Source organism: Oculina patagonica, chromosome 4 (assembly GCF_052425735.1).
Source record: "Oculina patagonica isolate OP01 chromosome 4, crgOcupat, whole genome shotgun sequence".
NCBI lineage: Eukaryota > Metazoa > Cnidaria > Anthozoa > Scleractinia > Oculinidae > Oculina > Oculina patagonica.
Genome location: NC_135761.1, coordinates 13,316,130 through 13,333,290, shown reverse-complemented (window position 1 = coordinate 13,333,290; position 17,161 = coordinate 13,316,130). Strand labels below are relative to the sequence as shown.

Genomic DNA, 17,161 nt, shown 5'->3' with positions numbered 1-17,161 from the left:
CCCAGTAAATAAATAATTGCATTAAAACTTAGTCGATCCGTTAATCAACTGATAAGTCACTTCAGTGGAAGGATATTTTGATAAGAGCAAGGGTAAAAGACGCAAAACTTACCTACATGGTCACCTACATTTGTTCATGTAGCTAATAAATTGCTAACTCGTTTCCCAGGGGCGAGTATGGACAAAATTGACTTCATGTATGTGACAGAAGGCGACCACGCAGATGTATAAACAATCGTGGTGTATTCCACACAAGGTGTCTCATTGACCCGGGTGTCCTCGCCTCGCAAAAGTAAAATTTGAATTAAACCCCTAGGAGACCAATTTGAACGTGGCCCAAGCTTTTTCTGACCCCTTAAAGATGCCATATTAAGATATAGGATAAAAATCATAGTAACCCCCTGATGGAGGTTATTGTTTATATATCAAATTTATATTCCTCCAGCCCTAAACGAGACCTTGACGGCTAAAAATATTGGCGCTTTCCAGGGAACACCCTGAGAGATACCAAAATCCGAAACTTTACACCCCTTAGCGAGCCGACAAACAACAGAAACCGATGAAAGTAAGATTAGCGCGCGGCAAGGCAACAACAAGTGTCGCACTTTAAGGTCGCGGGGGATACCAACTGCATGAATAAATTCATGAAGCGAAATTTTACCTGACCTGCATCTTTCAAAACGCTTATATTTCGGTTGCTATGGGTGCGATTAAGCTGAAATTTCACAGAGACCTACAGAAATGATGAAAAATTATGAATGTCATTTTTTATTTGGTAGATTGGACTTAACGGCGGTGATATAGCCTCGTAAGTGACGAATTTGGAGATACATGATTTGGTGGCAGAGTTTACAGATTGACTATAAGACAGCACACTGTGATCTTGTTAAAATATGATCAGTAAATATCTGTAGTGTGTCATAACAGAAGCGGATTTTTTAGTTTTAAGTTTGCCAGGGAGTTATGATGGTTTAAATGCAAAAATTTACATGTAATCCTTTCTCTCTCTTTTTAAAATCGCTCTTTTAAAATTCCGCTTCTGTTATGACACACTACAGTATTCCTAGTTTGCCTCTCTGGAGTGGCAGCTCATGAAGTTCTGTATCCGCGCTGTATTCTCTGCCACCAAATTGTCGGAAAAGTCCAAACTTTGAGCTTTCCGAAGGTGTTCCGACCAAAACACGAATGAAAGGAGATGTAATTATGGTAATTATGGTAATTAAATTCCACGCTTCAATGTTGAGGTCAGAAAAGGACAATGCGTTTTCAAAACAATACATGACTGCTTATGAATTTAAATGCATTTTACTGTTTTACAAAATTTAATGGCTTTCTTATCATCATAACGCATAAAAAGAAAAAAGTAAATTGACAGTAATCTCTTACTCGCGGGGAAAAACGGTTTTCGTCTAAGCTATCGATGATACAACATCAAATGTTTTCTTGCCCTTTCAGGAGCAGAACTGACGTTCTCGTTTTTGAAGGAAAAAAATTAAAAACAAAACAAAATCTCTTAGAACAGATTTTAAATTACAAACAAATGTTTGTCTACGACTTGTATTTTTTGCTCTTTTGTTGGCTGGGACCACTGGCTTTTCTCTTGCCATCGCGTACTTCCACTGTGACAGGCTCTCTAATACTCAGCCCTTGAGGATGCCTCGGTGAAGCGATTTCTGGCAGGAGGCAGTTGAAGTAGAACCACTTCAGGTTTGGAAACATCTTTTCCTGCCAAAAATCATTGTCGAAGGCAATACGCTCGATGTGAATTCCAGACGGCGTCCACACTACATAATCACACCACTCATATCCTGTGATGAACATTTGCCCTTGCACTTGATAATAATGGTCGTGATTTTTTTTAAGGGCTAACTTCCCGTTTGGCTTGATCTCTAGAGGAAAGTTTTTGATGTTTTTAGCTGCCTCCATTGGGGTGTATTTTACTCCTTTCCTTGTGGCTGAATAGGGGCATTTGACTTCGATCAGGCCTTTAACGAGGCTACCTTTAAGCACGACTATACCGTCCGGAGAGGCGCCAAGATAGCCATACTTCTGAGAAATAAAAAGTCCAGCAGGGTGGACCGTATTTCACCCGTCTCACATTTTCTCAACGGGTAACACCCACTATTTCTCAATTGAGAACATGGGTAATACCCGTCAGGAATGATCGTCTGAGCCGTCTATAGTCTTCACTCAAGAGCAGCGGCTATTGTTTCGTCTCAATTGTCTTGACAAGCCAATGAAATCACCTTACGGAAGAGCGCGCGCCCGCTTGATCTTCGATCACTCGTGGAAAATTCTCTACAACCAGCAAAAATATCTCGATATTTCGAAACTACTTTGGTGTTTAGCGATAAGATGTCGAAACGCAGCCGTATTTCAGATATGCAGAGGGAGATTCTGGAGGGTTTTTACCGAAGAGGTATGGTTGGAACGGGAAGCCTGTACAAGGAAATGATCGAGAAAGCGGCTAGTGACACTGAGTTGACGAAGGCTCAAGTCGAGGTAAGAAATCCTCTCATACAGTATACTACACAGTCAGTACTTTTTGCCTAAATTTGACAGTACGCCTATAAACTAAGGGTTACAGTATATGAAAAACGAGTTAGAAAATATTACTAGTAGTAATCAGAGATTAGGGGAGTGCGTTCGACCTACAGGTAAATTTTTTTTTTTTTTATAGACCCAATTACTAGTAGTATGCCTTATACCAAAACTAGTTACTATGCTTATAACTCACTAAACGCGAGAACGATAAGTGTGAGAAAGATTGTGTGACGAGCCCAAATAACATAGAATTTATAAAAATATTATCTAGATACACAAAAATTTCACTTGACCTGTTCTTGTTTGGCACTAAAACGGGATTTTAACTTCCACAAACTTGTGGAAATAGTTTCACTTTGATTTAAAATTCCACAAAGTACAATCAGCTTTTGTGTAGCACTTAGTACTACACAAAGTACTACTTTTGTGTAGTACTTATAGTATATTATACTTAGGTTAAACATGGTCTAATGAAAATGGATTAATCTAAACTTTAATTCAATTTTATTTATTTCAGTGTCGGCTCTAGATCTGTTGCTCGAAATCATTATATCAATGAGTCTTGTAGTATTAGCTAGTATTCTGGTGAGCCTGTAGGTCTACTCACTGACACAGTACAAATAAAAGCTTATGTTCTATTTATAATCTATTTGTTTGTCTATTTATAGTGTCGTCAATTTGCACAGCAGTGCTAAATACATTGACACTTAAACAAAGTGATTTATTTATTATTATCATTATTATTGTTATTATATAAACAATAAGAGCATATAAACACATAAAACCCTTTTTTGGCAATAAACATGCTTTAGCCTTTTTTATCCCATATAAATATATTCTTTGCATATTTGATATATCTATGAGGTCATCTATACATTAATTTATAAATTAAATATAAATAATTAAAAAAAATGTGAATCATCATCATCATCATCTGAGGGCTCAGAATTACAGCCCCTCGACTGACAATGTTCAGTCAAGATGATTATTTTTCCAGACAAATTCAAAGTACTTTTTCAGTTTTGCCGGTCATTTTGACCATACGACACATAATCAAGCTAATATTTGTTTGGCTGGTCAACATGACCGACAACTGTAAAAAAATTATTTTTAGCCCTGATCAGTGTCATCACCATTATCATAATCATTATTAATAATATTAGTACAATTATCTTTTGTTATAATCTTATAATTATAATAATATAATTTTCAGAAGTGGATTGGAAATCAAAAAAGAAAGAGACCTCAGGAGTCCACTGCTGAAGAGGATGTTACATTGAAGAGAATTAAAGCTGTCAGAGGACCTCATGCTTATAATTTATTTTGTTCTGAGTGAAAATATTAAAAGTGACAGGCCAAACACGACTCCCGCCGGTCGCTAAAAGTTAGCCTTCAGTCTGTTAATGGAGGATATTTCACTCGCTCTCTGGAGCCGTTACAGCATTGATCAGATTTATGCCATTGTGTCTGCTAGCTAGCTCTCTGGCATATTCGTTTGGTTAGATTTATCGGCTCCTGTTTGTTGAAAGATTCTTAATTGCCTTCAAAAGAATGTTGTAGTCTGTAATGTTTATCAGATCAGTGGGTCTCTAACCGTCATCTTGTTTGAAGTGGCGGTTATCTTGCAGAATAACGTTTCGTTATTCCACGGTTGCGAGGGTCTAAGATCCAAGTATTTTTATGGCTACTACAGTCTTTAGGCATTGAGAGCGATGGTTTCTTTGAGTTAATGTTTAGCTCCCCTTAGTTTGAGTGGTTGTGATTTGAGTTCTTGTATGGGACTAAACTTTACCTCCATTGTTTTTAACTGTCTTGTTGCGTTACTTGCATCCAACAAATAAATTCTATGGCAGATTGATTACTGCGTTTGAAGTTTCTAGGATGCTGCAACGATGTCTCCTGGCAAATGTTTTATCTTACGCAACAGACAGATAAAAAACCATGGAGGTAAAATGTTATAGCTGCCAGAGCACAAACAAGAGCCAATAAACCTAACAAATATGCCACAGAGCTAGCAAACACAATGGCATAAAGATCATCATTGAAATGGCTCTAGAGAGTGTTACTAAAATCCTCCGTTAACAGATCGAAGGCTAATTCAGCAACCAGCGGGAGTCGTGTTAGGCCTGTCTCATTTTATATTATCACTTGTGACCTTTTTTTGACAGTGCTCCGTTCCGCTGTGTTGCACGAGATTATCTTTGATCGCAAAAAAATCTATCATGCTACAGTCAAACGCACGCCGTGAATATATACGAAATGAAGTCCTTCTTCATTATGTGAGCACTACTCTCGCACGGCTAAGAAAGAACCACTTTTTAGCATCAGAAGTGACCTTTTACGGTCAAAAATGCGAAAAATAGCCTTCCAAACAAACACACTTTAGCACGGATCGAAACTACATTTACACAATTGGTCCATTTACGTGAGCCAATTAAAAACCAGAATTTTCGATCCTGCAGACAAGTACAAAAACGGCAAATCGATTGATTTCAAATCATTCGATGAAAATTTCACATAGAAGCAACTGATGAGGTCCACTGAAGGACCGAAACTCGAGTCTTGCTTAAGATAGAACTTTTGCCAAGAGACATCGTTGCAGCATCCTAGAGACTACAAATGCAGTGATCAAACTGCCATAGAATTTATTTGCTGGATGCAAGTTACGCAACAGACAGATAAAAAACAATGGAGGTAAAATGTTATAGCTGCCAGAGCACAAACAAGAGCCAATAAACCTAACAAATATGCCACAGAGCTAGCAAACACAATGGCATAAAGATCATCATTGAAATGGCTCTAGAGAGTGTTACTAAAGGCTAATTCAGCAACCAGCGGGAGTCGTGTTAGGCCTGTCTCATTTTATATTATCACTTGTCAAAAACGTCTTCCAAATCTTTGTCATCTTCAACCTCTACTTCGCTATAATGTAAATAGGTTTCCTCGGAGTCACCAAAAGGAGGAAGTGTGACAACATCCCCAAACGTGGAACTTAACGAGTTAAGCCTCTTTTTATGTACGGCAGCTTTCTGTAGAAGGAGTGACCTCAGACCTCTATTAACATCCGCGTCACTTCTAAGGTAAGAGGAGATGAAATTTATTTGGGCGATAATGAAATAGGTTAGTCGAAGCATTTCTTGTTTAACAAGATCCTGTTCTTCTTTGCATCGATCTTGGAAACACACTAATTGCACTAGTTTCTTCTTAACAGAGGATGGGACATTTGAGGCATCTGTGGGAGATTGAACTTGAGCAAAGATATCTCCGCATGGGTCTTTAATGTCGTCAAATGTGACACTCTCGTTCTCCATCAGACCGTTCAGAATGGCAAGCTGCTGCTTCATAAAATTGACAACTTTGTCAATCTGGTTGGCCAACTTGATTGCAATTGCTTGTCCATCTAAAAACAAACACTGACATTAATAAACTCAAATATTGAACATGTTGCAGTCCCTTTCTGAACAGTGTATGTTTTGTCCCTGACAGAGTCCAACCTGCCAAGGGACTCATCAGAGGCATTTTAGACTGCTTGCATCACAAACGACAATGACAATCTGGCTATATACATACGCAATTGCAGAATACTCAATAATAACCACCAAAAGTGTAAAATGATAAAATTCTTCCTTATAATCCACTCTTTTGTTGCTCTACTATTTTTTAGGATTTCTATAAAGATGACCATATGCATACCTGCATATTTTGCTTTTAACTCCAAAAGAAATACTCGTTCTGACGCCAACTTGTGAAGTGCAAGTATCTCATTGCTTCGTCTCTTTGCAGTCAGTCGCTCACGTGCACTTTGAAAGGTAGCATCACTTTCTTTCCAACGGACTCTGACACTGTTCTTTTTCTCTATCCCAGCAATAGTTTTCTCATTTCTGAAAAAACAAATTGGTAAGGCCAATGTGGACTGGTTTGACAATTTTAAAAAAATATGGAGAAGCAACCACTTGCTAAAGCAAACTCTGTACATGTACCTAGATATCTTCCTCTCCAGCACATCAACTTTACACGGTTCTTCTGCCCTGGCATAGGCAAGCTGGTGTTTAAGGTTGGAAGCTGTCTTCAACAGTTCAACATAACTCTCATCCCACTGAAGAGACAAAACTTTAGAAAGGAGATTTGTTAACAACAGTGTGACGCGAAAAACATCAACTAAGGAATGGCAGTAAATTAGTTTCAGTATAACCCAGAGTCAGGAAATTTGGAAAGATCAATTGAACTATTACATTCAATTAGAAAGATATTTTTCAGAGGCAAACAAAAAATGTAAGAGTAAATAAAACAATCCATACAGAAATAATGACATTATTAAAGATGAGAGTAAAGTGTCTTGCACAGTGACCAGCCTGCAGGGCCTGAACCTGGACTGCTCGATATGGAGTCCAGCGATACAATGCCGGCAATGCTGTATTTTTAAAATAATTACAAACCTCTTTCACTTGGAATTATCTCAGACATTTCATTTTCTGTCCACTGTTTAACTGTATTAATGTCACAACCATCTAAAAATTCAATAAAAAATCAAAGCTCGTAAAATGATGCACAAAAATAAAAATAAACATAACTTAAGCACCATACAAATTCCAATGTTACATACAATGTGAAAAATCTTGCATATCAAATGGCATGAGTAATTCAAAGACAATTCATTAATTGAGAACAAATCAACCTTTAAAAATATTTCCTATTAAAAAAAGTGTCATGTGACCATAAAGACACACACAGTGCATTAATTAAATTGTCTATTCCCACCTGGCAATGCAGCAATAAGCTCTTGAATCTCGTCATTAAGTATTGATTCCAAGGACACTGCTCTTTTAAGCTTTGCTGTTAGAGATACACCTACATATATCATAAACAGATAAGAGCGTTTACTACATAAAAGTTTAAAATAAAGGGGTCAAACACAAATAGTTTTAGCCCCTGGACACAACATGTAAACAAATGTACAAAAAAAATTAATCATACCGAATCTGGAGAACAAGTGTTCGCCATAATGCATAGCTGCGTCGGTTAAAACATCCATTCTCTTGTTAACTGCCATTTCTTTAGTTATCGTTGAGAACTGGCGAAGGAATGCCCAAAACCGTTCCACACCCTCACCATCCGTCAAACCAATATTTTGGGTTCTCCTTGGGCTGAACTGAACCTAAAATTAATTAAATTAATAACAGTTTCAGACTAGAAATCAGTTATTCTTCAAGGTATAATTTACCCATCAATTGCTTTAGTTAACCTATCTGAAACTTCAAGAATACCAGTAATAATTACAAATATTAGAATTATTTATGAGTGTCACTGTAGCTTTTCTTTGCTGGAAAAGTTTGCATGCAAGCTTTGAAATCTCCTTGTGAATTTTTATTGCCTAATCTTAGATAACACAGCCTCTCTTCTATAATATGTTAAAAAATCAATGCATAAATAAAAAGTTCCTGGCAACAACAAAAACTATTGATACAGTAATATAAACAAAAAAGTAAAAAAAAAAAAAGGTGCTGAAAGTGAAATTTTTTGTAGTTCAAAGGCACAAAGATTTTAGGTATTTCGGCCACATATACTTTTCTCAGTGTGAAATCATTACCCACTACCTCCTGTTAGCTCCTAGAAAGAGAAATAATGGTACTCCAACACTGGAATAAACTTGCTTACAGCCCTGACATACTGTACATGTAAAATTTCAGTAGTTACTTCTGTCAAATCACAATGACAGAGCAAAAACAATAAAAAAGGTTGGAACAAAAGAAATTGTCTTCTAGTCACCTGGCAAGAAGCCTTGTGTCCATAACAGTGAAAGATCGGTATTGTAAGTGTAACATCATTTAGCAGTTCCTCTTGGCCACTATTCTACAAGAGTCAGAGATGACAAAACTTTCAGTGATACTTAGTCACTAGCAACACACCATTAATGCAAACATGCCCTTCAAACTGAGAGCACCATTTGGCAAACTGAGAGGTGTATAAAAAATATAGATATAGCAGTATAAAAATTATAGTATAAAATTTATAGAAAATTGGGGTTTAACATCTTTGGAAAAAAGATGATCACAAAATTCACTATATATACTGTATATATATCTTATTAAACTTTTTATTGTACAGTCAATTGCTGTATATTTTTAGAGCCATGCAATATTTTGGAGAGCACGAAGGGCAAGTCAAAAAAATGATTAGTAAAAATTTACAGTAATTGTGAAGAAAAGCTACCCGATACTGACTGTCCGTCGACTGTCGGTCATCTGTTGGCCATTTGTCAGTGGACTGTTGGTCGTCTGTTGGCCGACATATGGCCGACAGGTTTTGGCTTTGATGTTGGCAGTGATGTGTCGGTAAGCTGCCGGTAAGGTGTCAGTAAGTTGTCAGTTACCTTTATGTTTTTCCTCCGAAACGGACCTCAAGATTTATAAACAATTGAGTTTTAGACATCGCTGAAAAGAAGTAGCTTCTTTGCTGGCAAAATCGGCAAACTGGAACAAAAACTTCTCAATCTAAAGGGCTTAACCTTGAATGCAAATTTAAAGGAATACATGTACCTACCTTTAAGTGTCTTGATAGTATGCAAGCGATGTCATACATCAAAATGAACTTCAAAGAGTTTGAAGAAGTTGTTTCCTTCATCTTCTTGAGTTCATACACAGAGTATGATATCCTAGAAAGCAGAAAAAAGCTTAAAAGGGCTGCTACAAAGTGTCAATCAATGTCAGTAACACTTAAACCCAACATGCACAAGTTGAGTTGAATGTAAAATTAAAGTTTGTTTTGAAATCTAACCTTTCACCATATTTAATGCTTAACAAGCTCTTTGGAAAGTCGTGTCTGCAGACTCTGCCAAATACACCTTTCTCATCAAATAGTTGGTTTTTGCCCTTGCTTCGTAGAGCAGGGAGCACTTCACCTGCATGGAATCTGTTACAGTCCTTAAATTGAAGGAAAGTGAAATTGAACTATCAAGTCATACAAGGGCGTGTTTAAAACACGAAATGGCGAAATGGCGAAACGGCGAAATGGCGAAATGGCGAAACGGCGAAATGGCGAAATGGCGAAATGGCGAAACGGCGAAATGGCGAAATGATACTGAAGATAAAAGCCAAAGTTATACGATATTACCGTTGTACTGGAATTTTCATATGTTGCCGAATTCATCCTTGTAGATAAGTCCCGAAAAATAAAAGAAATTGCAATCACAAATTCTCCGTCACGTAGACCCGTCACGAACCTATGGGTAATTTGGATTCCAGTCTCTCCCTGTTTGATACGCCTAGGACATTCTTGATCGAGATGTCGGCATTTCGTTTAGACATCGGAAGAAAATGATTTGTTTATCTCGTATTTGCCACCAAGTCTCGGCTATGAAGTAATGCTTTAAGCTCCAACATTCAAAACCAAACCTACTTTGCGATAAAGTTCATACACGATATCAGTGGCAAACGTTCTTTGCACAGAAACGGAGTAACGTTCGATGTCTATATCAGTCCTTCGACGGATACAATGTAAGCTCTGTAGTGCAGTGCAGATACTGATAGGCAACTTGGCAAGTACTAAATGAAAAAAATATCCTGGTGTGCTGCGACCTTTCAGCAATACGTTAAATTTGGCGTTGTGATAAGTGACAAGTATTCATTATATTCCTGGGCCAGAACATTGAAATGTTCCCTAGAAATAATTCAGTCTAGACATGTAAACAGAACTACCTTGAAGTTCAAAAGGAAACCAAACTATATTATTTACGTGTATTTATCTTAACATTTTGCCATTTCGTCATTTCGCCATTTCGCCGTTTCGTCATTTCGCCATTTCGCCGTTTCGCCATTTCGCCGTTTCGCCATTTCGCCATTTCGTGTTTTAAACACGCCCGTCATACAAGTACATGTAGTCACCACTTGTCTTATGTTTAAATCTCTATTCTGAAATTCAAATTAATTCCATAAGAATTTCATTTATTCTTTCTTTCATGTCAAAACCTAATCCTTTGTTTGTTCAGGAACCCTTGTTTCTGTCTTATTCATGGACTTGTTTACAGTTAACATAATTTAACATTATGACGGCAATTTCTTTGAAGAATGACATGAACAACCATACCAAAAGGGGGAATGTTTGTCTACTTCCATTAACAAAAATCAGATAAATGCACTAAAACAAACAAAAAATGTTAACTTCAGTTAATTGATGACAGTCAAACCTTGATTATCGAGAAAGTATTTTGGGGACTGGGCTATATAACAGTATGGATAATCGAGAGACGAGACAATCCAAATTATGGACTCTAATGAGCCTGATGATCTAATGCCTGGTTACCTATTATAACATACAACCATACGACAAACACACATTCCTACAATCGTGCAAAAATCTATGTATGCAAAAATCTATTTAATGCTTCACTGTCAGAACAAAACTGTTTAAGTGAAAGGGAAACACTGCAAGTAGGGAAATGAGGAAATAATGACCTAAGTACATGATTTAACTGGATAGTACATTTAGTGTACACAACGGCAGAAAATGATAAGTCACCATACCTGGTTTGTAGCCTTTCCAGTGTGTGGATAATTATCAACATAATTATCAACGTCATCCTGGTCACTGAACATCAAATCACCATGCCTCGATGAGATGATGTTCTCACCTTTTCCTTTCCTTCGTGCCAGACCAAAGCAAGCATCGACACTTTCAATAAGAATCCCGTTTTCCTGAACAAAATGAAATATTTACAACCAAATTGTGTTTCAATTCTGAAGGATTAAAACAGTTCAATTATTATTATTATTATTATGCCGAAGCAGAGGATTAAAATAACTGAACATTAAATAATTATCATAATGTTCAGTTAATTTAATCTTTTGGAATACAAAAATTAATAATTTGACAAAACTACAGCACAGGATGATCCCAACTAAAAAAAGGACAAAATACATGTACAGTAGGCAGCTGCATGCTTATGTTTTAATTATAACATGAACCAAATCCAGTGTTTTAATTTCTATTCTACTTGTTTTCAATGATGTATACCAGTAGCAATGAAGCAGATGTGACATAACGTAAGACTAAACATGCAAGGAAACCAGCAGTCCATTCAAAACAAAAGCAGGAAACCACACATTTATATACAGTTTACCTTTACTGTAATTATTTAATCAAAACATACTCTAATTTGGGGAAAAGGGCATTGATTGACACTGTGGGTAAGGCAGTGTCTATAAAGTTAAAATTCAATTGTTTGCCCTGTCATTGTGCTTCCATCCACATATATTATACTAGTATAATACATTTGCTGTTGTCTAATGATCAAGAAAATAGTTCTAAAAATAAAAATAGACACACAGCAACTTAGATTCAGAACAACTTACTTTGGGACACAAGGGGCACTCAGCACCACTGTAGAGTTCTGGCACATATGAGTTCAGGTGCCTTAGCTTGTATTTAAAATACCTGGCAAAAGACAAGAATGACATATAAATTGCACCTTAAACTTTCAACTTCTATATTTGGAAAAAATAAGATAACACAAGTGAAACCATATGAAATGCAAAACCTGTAGCAAAGTAGCAGATGTAAGTAGTTGAAAATGGAGTAAACTGGAAATATTTAGCTAATTCATGATCTGGGAATCACTGAGAAAAGAGTTATTGTTCTCCAGAAGACAGGGAGCTAACCTTTAGGTTAATTACAATTATTTATGGAAAATTAGATAACACCACACAGTCCACACAAATAATAATTTTGGGCTATAATAATCTTTATAACTATCTAGTATTGATATTGGTTCAAAATTAACTGTATAACTATATGTATATTGATATTATGGTTTAAAATTAATGTAAGACCACCACTGCTGGCTAATATCTAGGTGTGCACACAAGCATGGGTGAAGAGAGACAGTGAGGAAAGATTTTAAGTCCAAGGGAAAAGCCAACATTTCCTTACTATAAAGAAGGTCAAAGGATCCCTTACACCCACTAATCATACAAATTACAAAAAAAAAATGCAATTTCCTATAATAAAAAAATATTCTGACCTGTACTCTTCAAAGCAACCAGAGTTCAATATCGCATACAATGATGGAATCTGCAAGAACAGCGACTTTCAATTGACACTGAAATGCATGCTAAACACTCGTGGCCACAACAAACTCAATCTATTAGTGGCATTACCAGATACTGAAAAAAATACTCACAAAATTAGGCTGCATAGGTGGTGACATTTCCAAAATCAATTCCGAAAACTCTTTTACAGACACCTGACTGTGAAGGAACAATTTTTCTGCAAGGTCCATCAGTTTAAAATGAAAACCAACAGATGGTCTTTCAGGTGAACCTGGCCAGAACTGGCAACGCACTAAAGTTGCAGCATGACTTTCACAGTCACAGACTGCAACCTCCTTTAGGTGTTGGTTACCTACAAAACAGCAGTAATGAATTCCAATTTAATGTAGCTTAACAAACTTAACATAGCTTGGTTTGTAAAGGCTGGTTCTCATATTATGATTGCCCCGATTGTCTCTGTCGCTTCTGTCGTTTACATATTCTGAGGCGATCGCAGGCGATCAAAGCGATTGAAAGCGATCAGGGGGTTCTCATATGAATTTTTACGAGAACAATCAAACAACCAAAAGCAATTATTATTCCTGCTAGGACAAGAAAATAGAAAGGGAACAGAATGCACAAATGATAAGGAATTTGGATGAAAGCTAGCTATCAGTATAAACAAACATATTACTCTATTTTTGATATCACTGAACATTACATGCTTTGAACTGAGATTGCTGGGATTATTAACTACATGATCGAGAAACATCCAGTCTGACATGTTCCAAGATTGACCGTTTCTGGCCGGTAGCATAACAAACCTCGATATTTCTAAAGAGATCAGTCAGTCATTTTAAGTTTATACTTTAAGAGAGATTTATATGCATATATATAAACATAATAAAAACAATGATGAAGACACAGTCAAAGTAAAACAACTTTAGCCGTTTGGTTAGCGTCTTTGAGCAAAATCAATTTTATTTTTCAACTCACCGAAGGCATCTATTAGTTTGAAAAGTTTCCGGATCCTTGTAGAACAAGAATGGCCAGATTCGATTACGCCATGATTAGGAAACAGCGGAATGAATCTGTTTTCCTGCAACGAATTGGAATTAGGACAGTTAGTTTTGTATTTGAAAATGATGAAGCTTACATGTCAACAAAACTTTTCTGATAAACATGGTGTATATTTCACGTGGGATGCCATGAAATGTTTAGATAAGGCCAACGCTTGAAATTTCTATTTATTTACATATATGAATTATTCATAATATTATATATTTTATTCATAGACATTGCTAAGTACCTTCCATAGCTCTAGAACATGGAATTGGTTCCTCTCTGCGTGCAAATCACGGGCACAAGTAGAGCAGAAAAACTGCCCTGGGCCGCAGTACCGACATCTGACAGTCGATTCTCGTTCTTTGCAACCGACACAAACACATTTTTCGGGTAGACTTTCTTCCCCAATTGCCGTTATCAAAAGCTGCTCGCGTATTTTCTCCCAATTAATCATTGAGTTGTAGTTTCTTCTGTGAGCTGCAGACTGTTGTGAGACATCAGAAGAAAACACAGGAACATCGTGTACGGGTGATAAATCTTCAAAGGCGGCTTCTGGAAGGGAGGAAGAGCTTCCTTCGTTCGGCTGAGAAGCAGAGCTAACCGCTAACGGCGTATGGATCACTGACTTCCCAGTTCTTCCGAGGACAATCGTTTTTACAGAAACTGGCTTAAACTTCTTCATAATCCTCGAAATTAAACTGGGGGATTAAGAAAAAAAATGGCGACCAAAAGAATTATGGCGGCGCCGACTGGGACATTTGTTCAGCGTTCAGCGGTGCGGTATTAGACGGCTCAGACGATCATTCCTGACGGGTATTACCCATGTTCTCAATTGAGAAATAGTGGGTGTTACCCGTTGAGAAAATGTGAGACGGGTGCACGTATTTCCTGTTGCTTTGCAGTATTCCTGTATTGCGGTTTTTTCATGTTCATTTCCCCATTTTAAGGCATCGTTAGAGAAGGTCTTCGGATAAAGCATATCCTTCACGATCCTCGAGCAAGGGGTGGACTTGCGACGCTTACTGATTTCTCCAAATTTCGACGCCGTTAGACGATTTTTGCGCATATCGTACCAAAGTTGACATTTGCTTTGGTCTCTTGTTTTATGCTCTATGGATTTGATTTGTTCTTGAGACAATTGCATTCTCTCTGCGTTTTCTTCGCAAAGTTTTTTTAGCTCTTGACTCTCAATATCTGCCTGTTGGGTGTTAACGCCATAATCGTTTGACTTGCTAGTGTTGCATTGGCCAGCCTGAGTGCTCTTAGCTTTCCTGCGTGTTTCCTTTGATTGGGTAGATGCCTGTCTTACTCGATCCGCTGTCCTTTTCTTGTCAATATCAGCGCAATGTGCTTCCAATACTGGACCGGCCTTCTCTCCTATGCACTGCTCCCACACTTTCGAATGGAATCCTGCGCCGTGCTGAAAGCAAAGACCAGCTCCTGCGCATCTAAATGTAACATCAAAATACCACATTACACGAGAAAGATAAAAAGCAACAAAGGAAGGACGCTGATAATACACATGCACATTATCAATGGCGTTTAATATATATGATCACCTTATTTCAAACGATCCCCGTTGAATTCTGTTCACTTGTTTGCCTCCGTTAAATTTTGCGTTAATAGACATGTATGTCTCGGCAGAATTACTTGTTTTGTTGCTCACAAGCTGTGGTGCAAGGCTAACAATGCGGTCTCCTTTTTTTAATATTTGGCTCATTAATCCAGCCGGGAGCTTGTCGATTAGATAATGTCCACCCAAACGAGAATTTTCTTCATCCTCTTCACTAATGTCCTCATTCACCAAGTCAGCAATCTGATTACTGATTTCACAAAACGTGGACAAGTCATCATTTAAATCCATCGTCGGACTGGAGCTTTCGACGCTGGTTTCACTTTCTTCAGAATTTATATTCACCGAGAAAACGTCACAATCACCAGTTACAACAGCCTGCTTAGCTTTGCAAAATGAAACACTGCACTTCCTGTGGTCTCCAAAGACATGGTACGGCCCGTTTCGCAAATCGCGACGCAACGCCTCCACATCGCCAGTCTTAGAATGCATTTTCATTGCAGCCCTGGCACCAGCCGCAATTTTTTTAATTTTCATTTTTGAAAGACCATTTCTTCCCTTCCACTCAGGGTGAGCTTCCACTAAATCGTGTAACGACTTTCTGTAGCACCGAACAGCATGATTAGCACATTCGATTTTTCTCACACGACTGCCGTATGCCGGAACAGAATCGACAACAGCTTTGTGGACACTGCTGTCGCCATCTCCAATGAGCCCGATGTAGCGAACACCGTGCGTCGTCTCACTCTGCTTAAATCCTTCCACAAGAATGTCTTTTTCCATTGAAGAGGATGACTCATCCCAGTTCTTGTAACATTTGTGCGACTGTGGCGGTTTTTTGTTGCTGGCTGCAATCGCACAAATGCTACAATATTTGTTTCTCACCCCCAGATACAACAATTTTTTGGTGCGTTCTCCAATAATTACAGCCACGCCCGACTTGGCAGTGTACCGGTGCTGGTGACTTCTCATAGACCATCCTCCATCCACTACAACGTTGATCGCTGGGATTCCTTGATCCAAATTATTTGAAGCCACTGCCAGCCGTTTCTCTTCTTTTCCTGCCTCTATCATGTCGGCTGTTAAGGCCTCTTTCCATACTGCTCCAACATGCTCCTCAATTTTTGTGAAGGTCTTCTTATCCGGGGACGGAATGTTGAGGAGGGAAAGGATCTCTTCCATGTTAGAGTGCCCACCACCAGTAGCCATAAAGCCCCACACTGCTGCAATATTTATGCTGTATCTTGGCTGACCTCTTGGTCCTTTGGACTTCGGTTGAGTTGCAACACCCAAGGTAATACCGCACTCATCGCAACGAAACTGAATCACACAGGCTAAACCCTTCCGTTCAATTTCCTGCTCCATGTGTGGATTTCCATTACAGGGACAAACTGATGAGTGGTTAATAACCTTTTGTAAAGATTTACTAAAGTGGGTTAAATCCACGATCCTGTTTCCTTTTAAGTTTAACCGCGGAGCTGTTTTCTTCTTGTTCTTCTTTTGCTTCTCTGCTTCGACAGGAACGCTGTTAGTACTACTTTCTGAAACCAATTTCTTTTGTATTCGTTTAAAATCTAAAGCAGCTCTTGCAACAGAAGTTTGAGTTACTTTTTTACGATCTCCAGTTGTGCGATAGTGTTTCGCTCTTGCCGTCCTTGCCATTTTCTCACAGAAAAACCACGTGTACGGATGTTTTTGAGATTTGAATTGTGATTACTGTCAGTTTCAGAATTATTAAAATTTTTATTTATATTACATGTAATCCAATGGACTATAATTTACATTGTTTCAGAAGATTTTTTTAGTGGTAAATAAACGTACAAAGGTTTGTTGTATGGTATATATATTGTTTTAAATTTTTTTAAGAGTTTCCACATATTTCGTTGATTTAGAAAACAAAGAAACGAGGACGTTTTTTCAGAGCCCAATTATCACGCTGCTTTTGAGTAAACATTTT

At 37.8% G+C, this 17,161-nt stretch overlaps 1 protein-coding gene and 1 long non-coding RNA gene across 2 annotated transcripts; one reads left to right on the top strand and one right to left on the bottom strand.

The window, feature by feature from the left end:
* The first annotated feature begins 2,086 nt into the window (after positions 1-2,086).
* LOC144648157 (uncharacterized) lies at positions 2,087-3,880 on the top strand. The gene is made up of 2 exons (XR_013569667.1): positions 2,087-2,502; positions 3,758-3,880. It is a non-coding gene; the product is annotated as an uncharacterized LOC144648157 (long non-coding RNA).
* Positions 3,881-5,414: 1,534 nt separating this feature from the next.
* Positions 5,415-14,500, bottom strand: LOC144648155 (uncharacterized). The gene is made up of 15 exons (XM_078507785.1): positions 13,876-14,500; positions 13,563-13,665; positions 12,719-12,939; positions 12,560-12,609; positions 11,892-11,973; positions 11,064-11,234; positions 9,319-9,464; positions 9,085-9,196; positions 8,311-8,394; positions 7,519-7,699; positions 7,303-7,392; positions 6,981-7,052; positions 6,525-6,654; positions 6,238-6,425; positions 5,415-5,944 (listed from the first exon to the last, which is right to left on the bottom strand). The coding sequence occupies exons 1-15, from the start codon at positions 14,311-14,313 to the stop codon at positions 5,415-5,417; spliced, it is 2,598 nt and encodes an 865-aa protein (XP_078363911.1). The 5' UTR covers positions 14,314-14,500.
* Between the last annotated feature and the right edge of the window lie 2,661 nt (positions 14,501-17,161).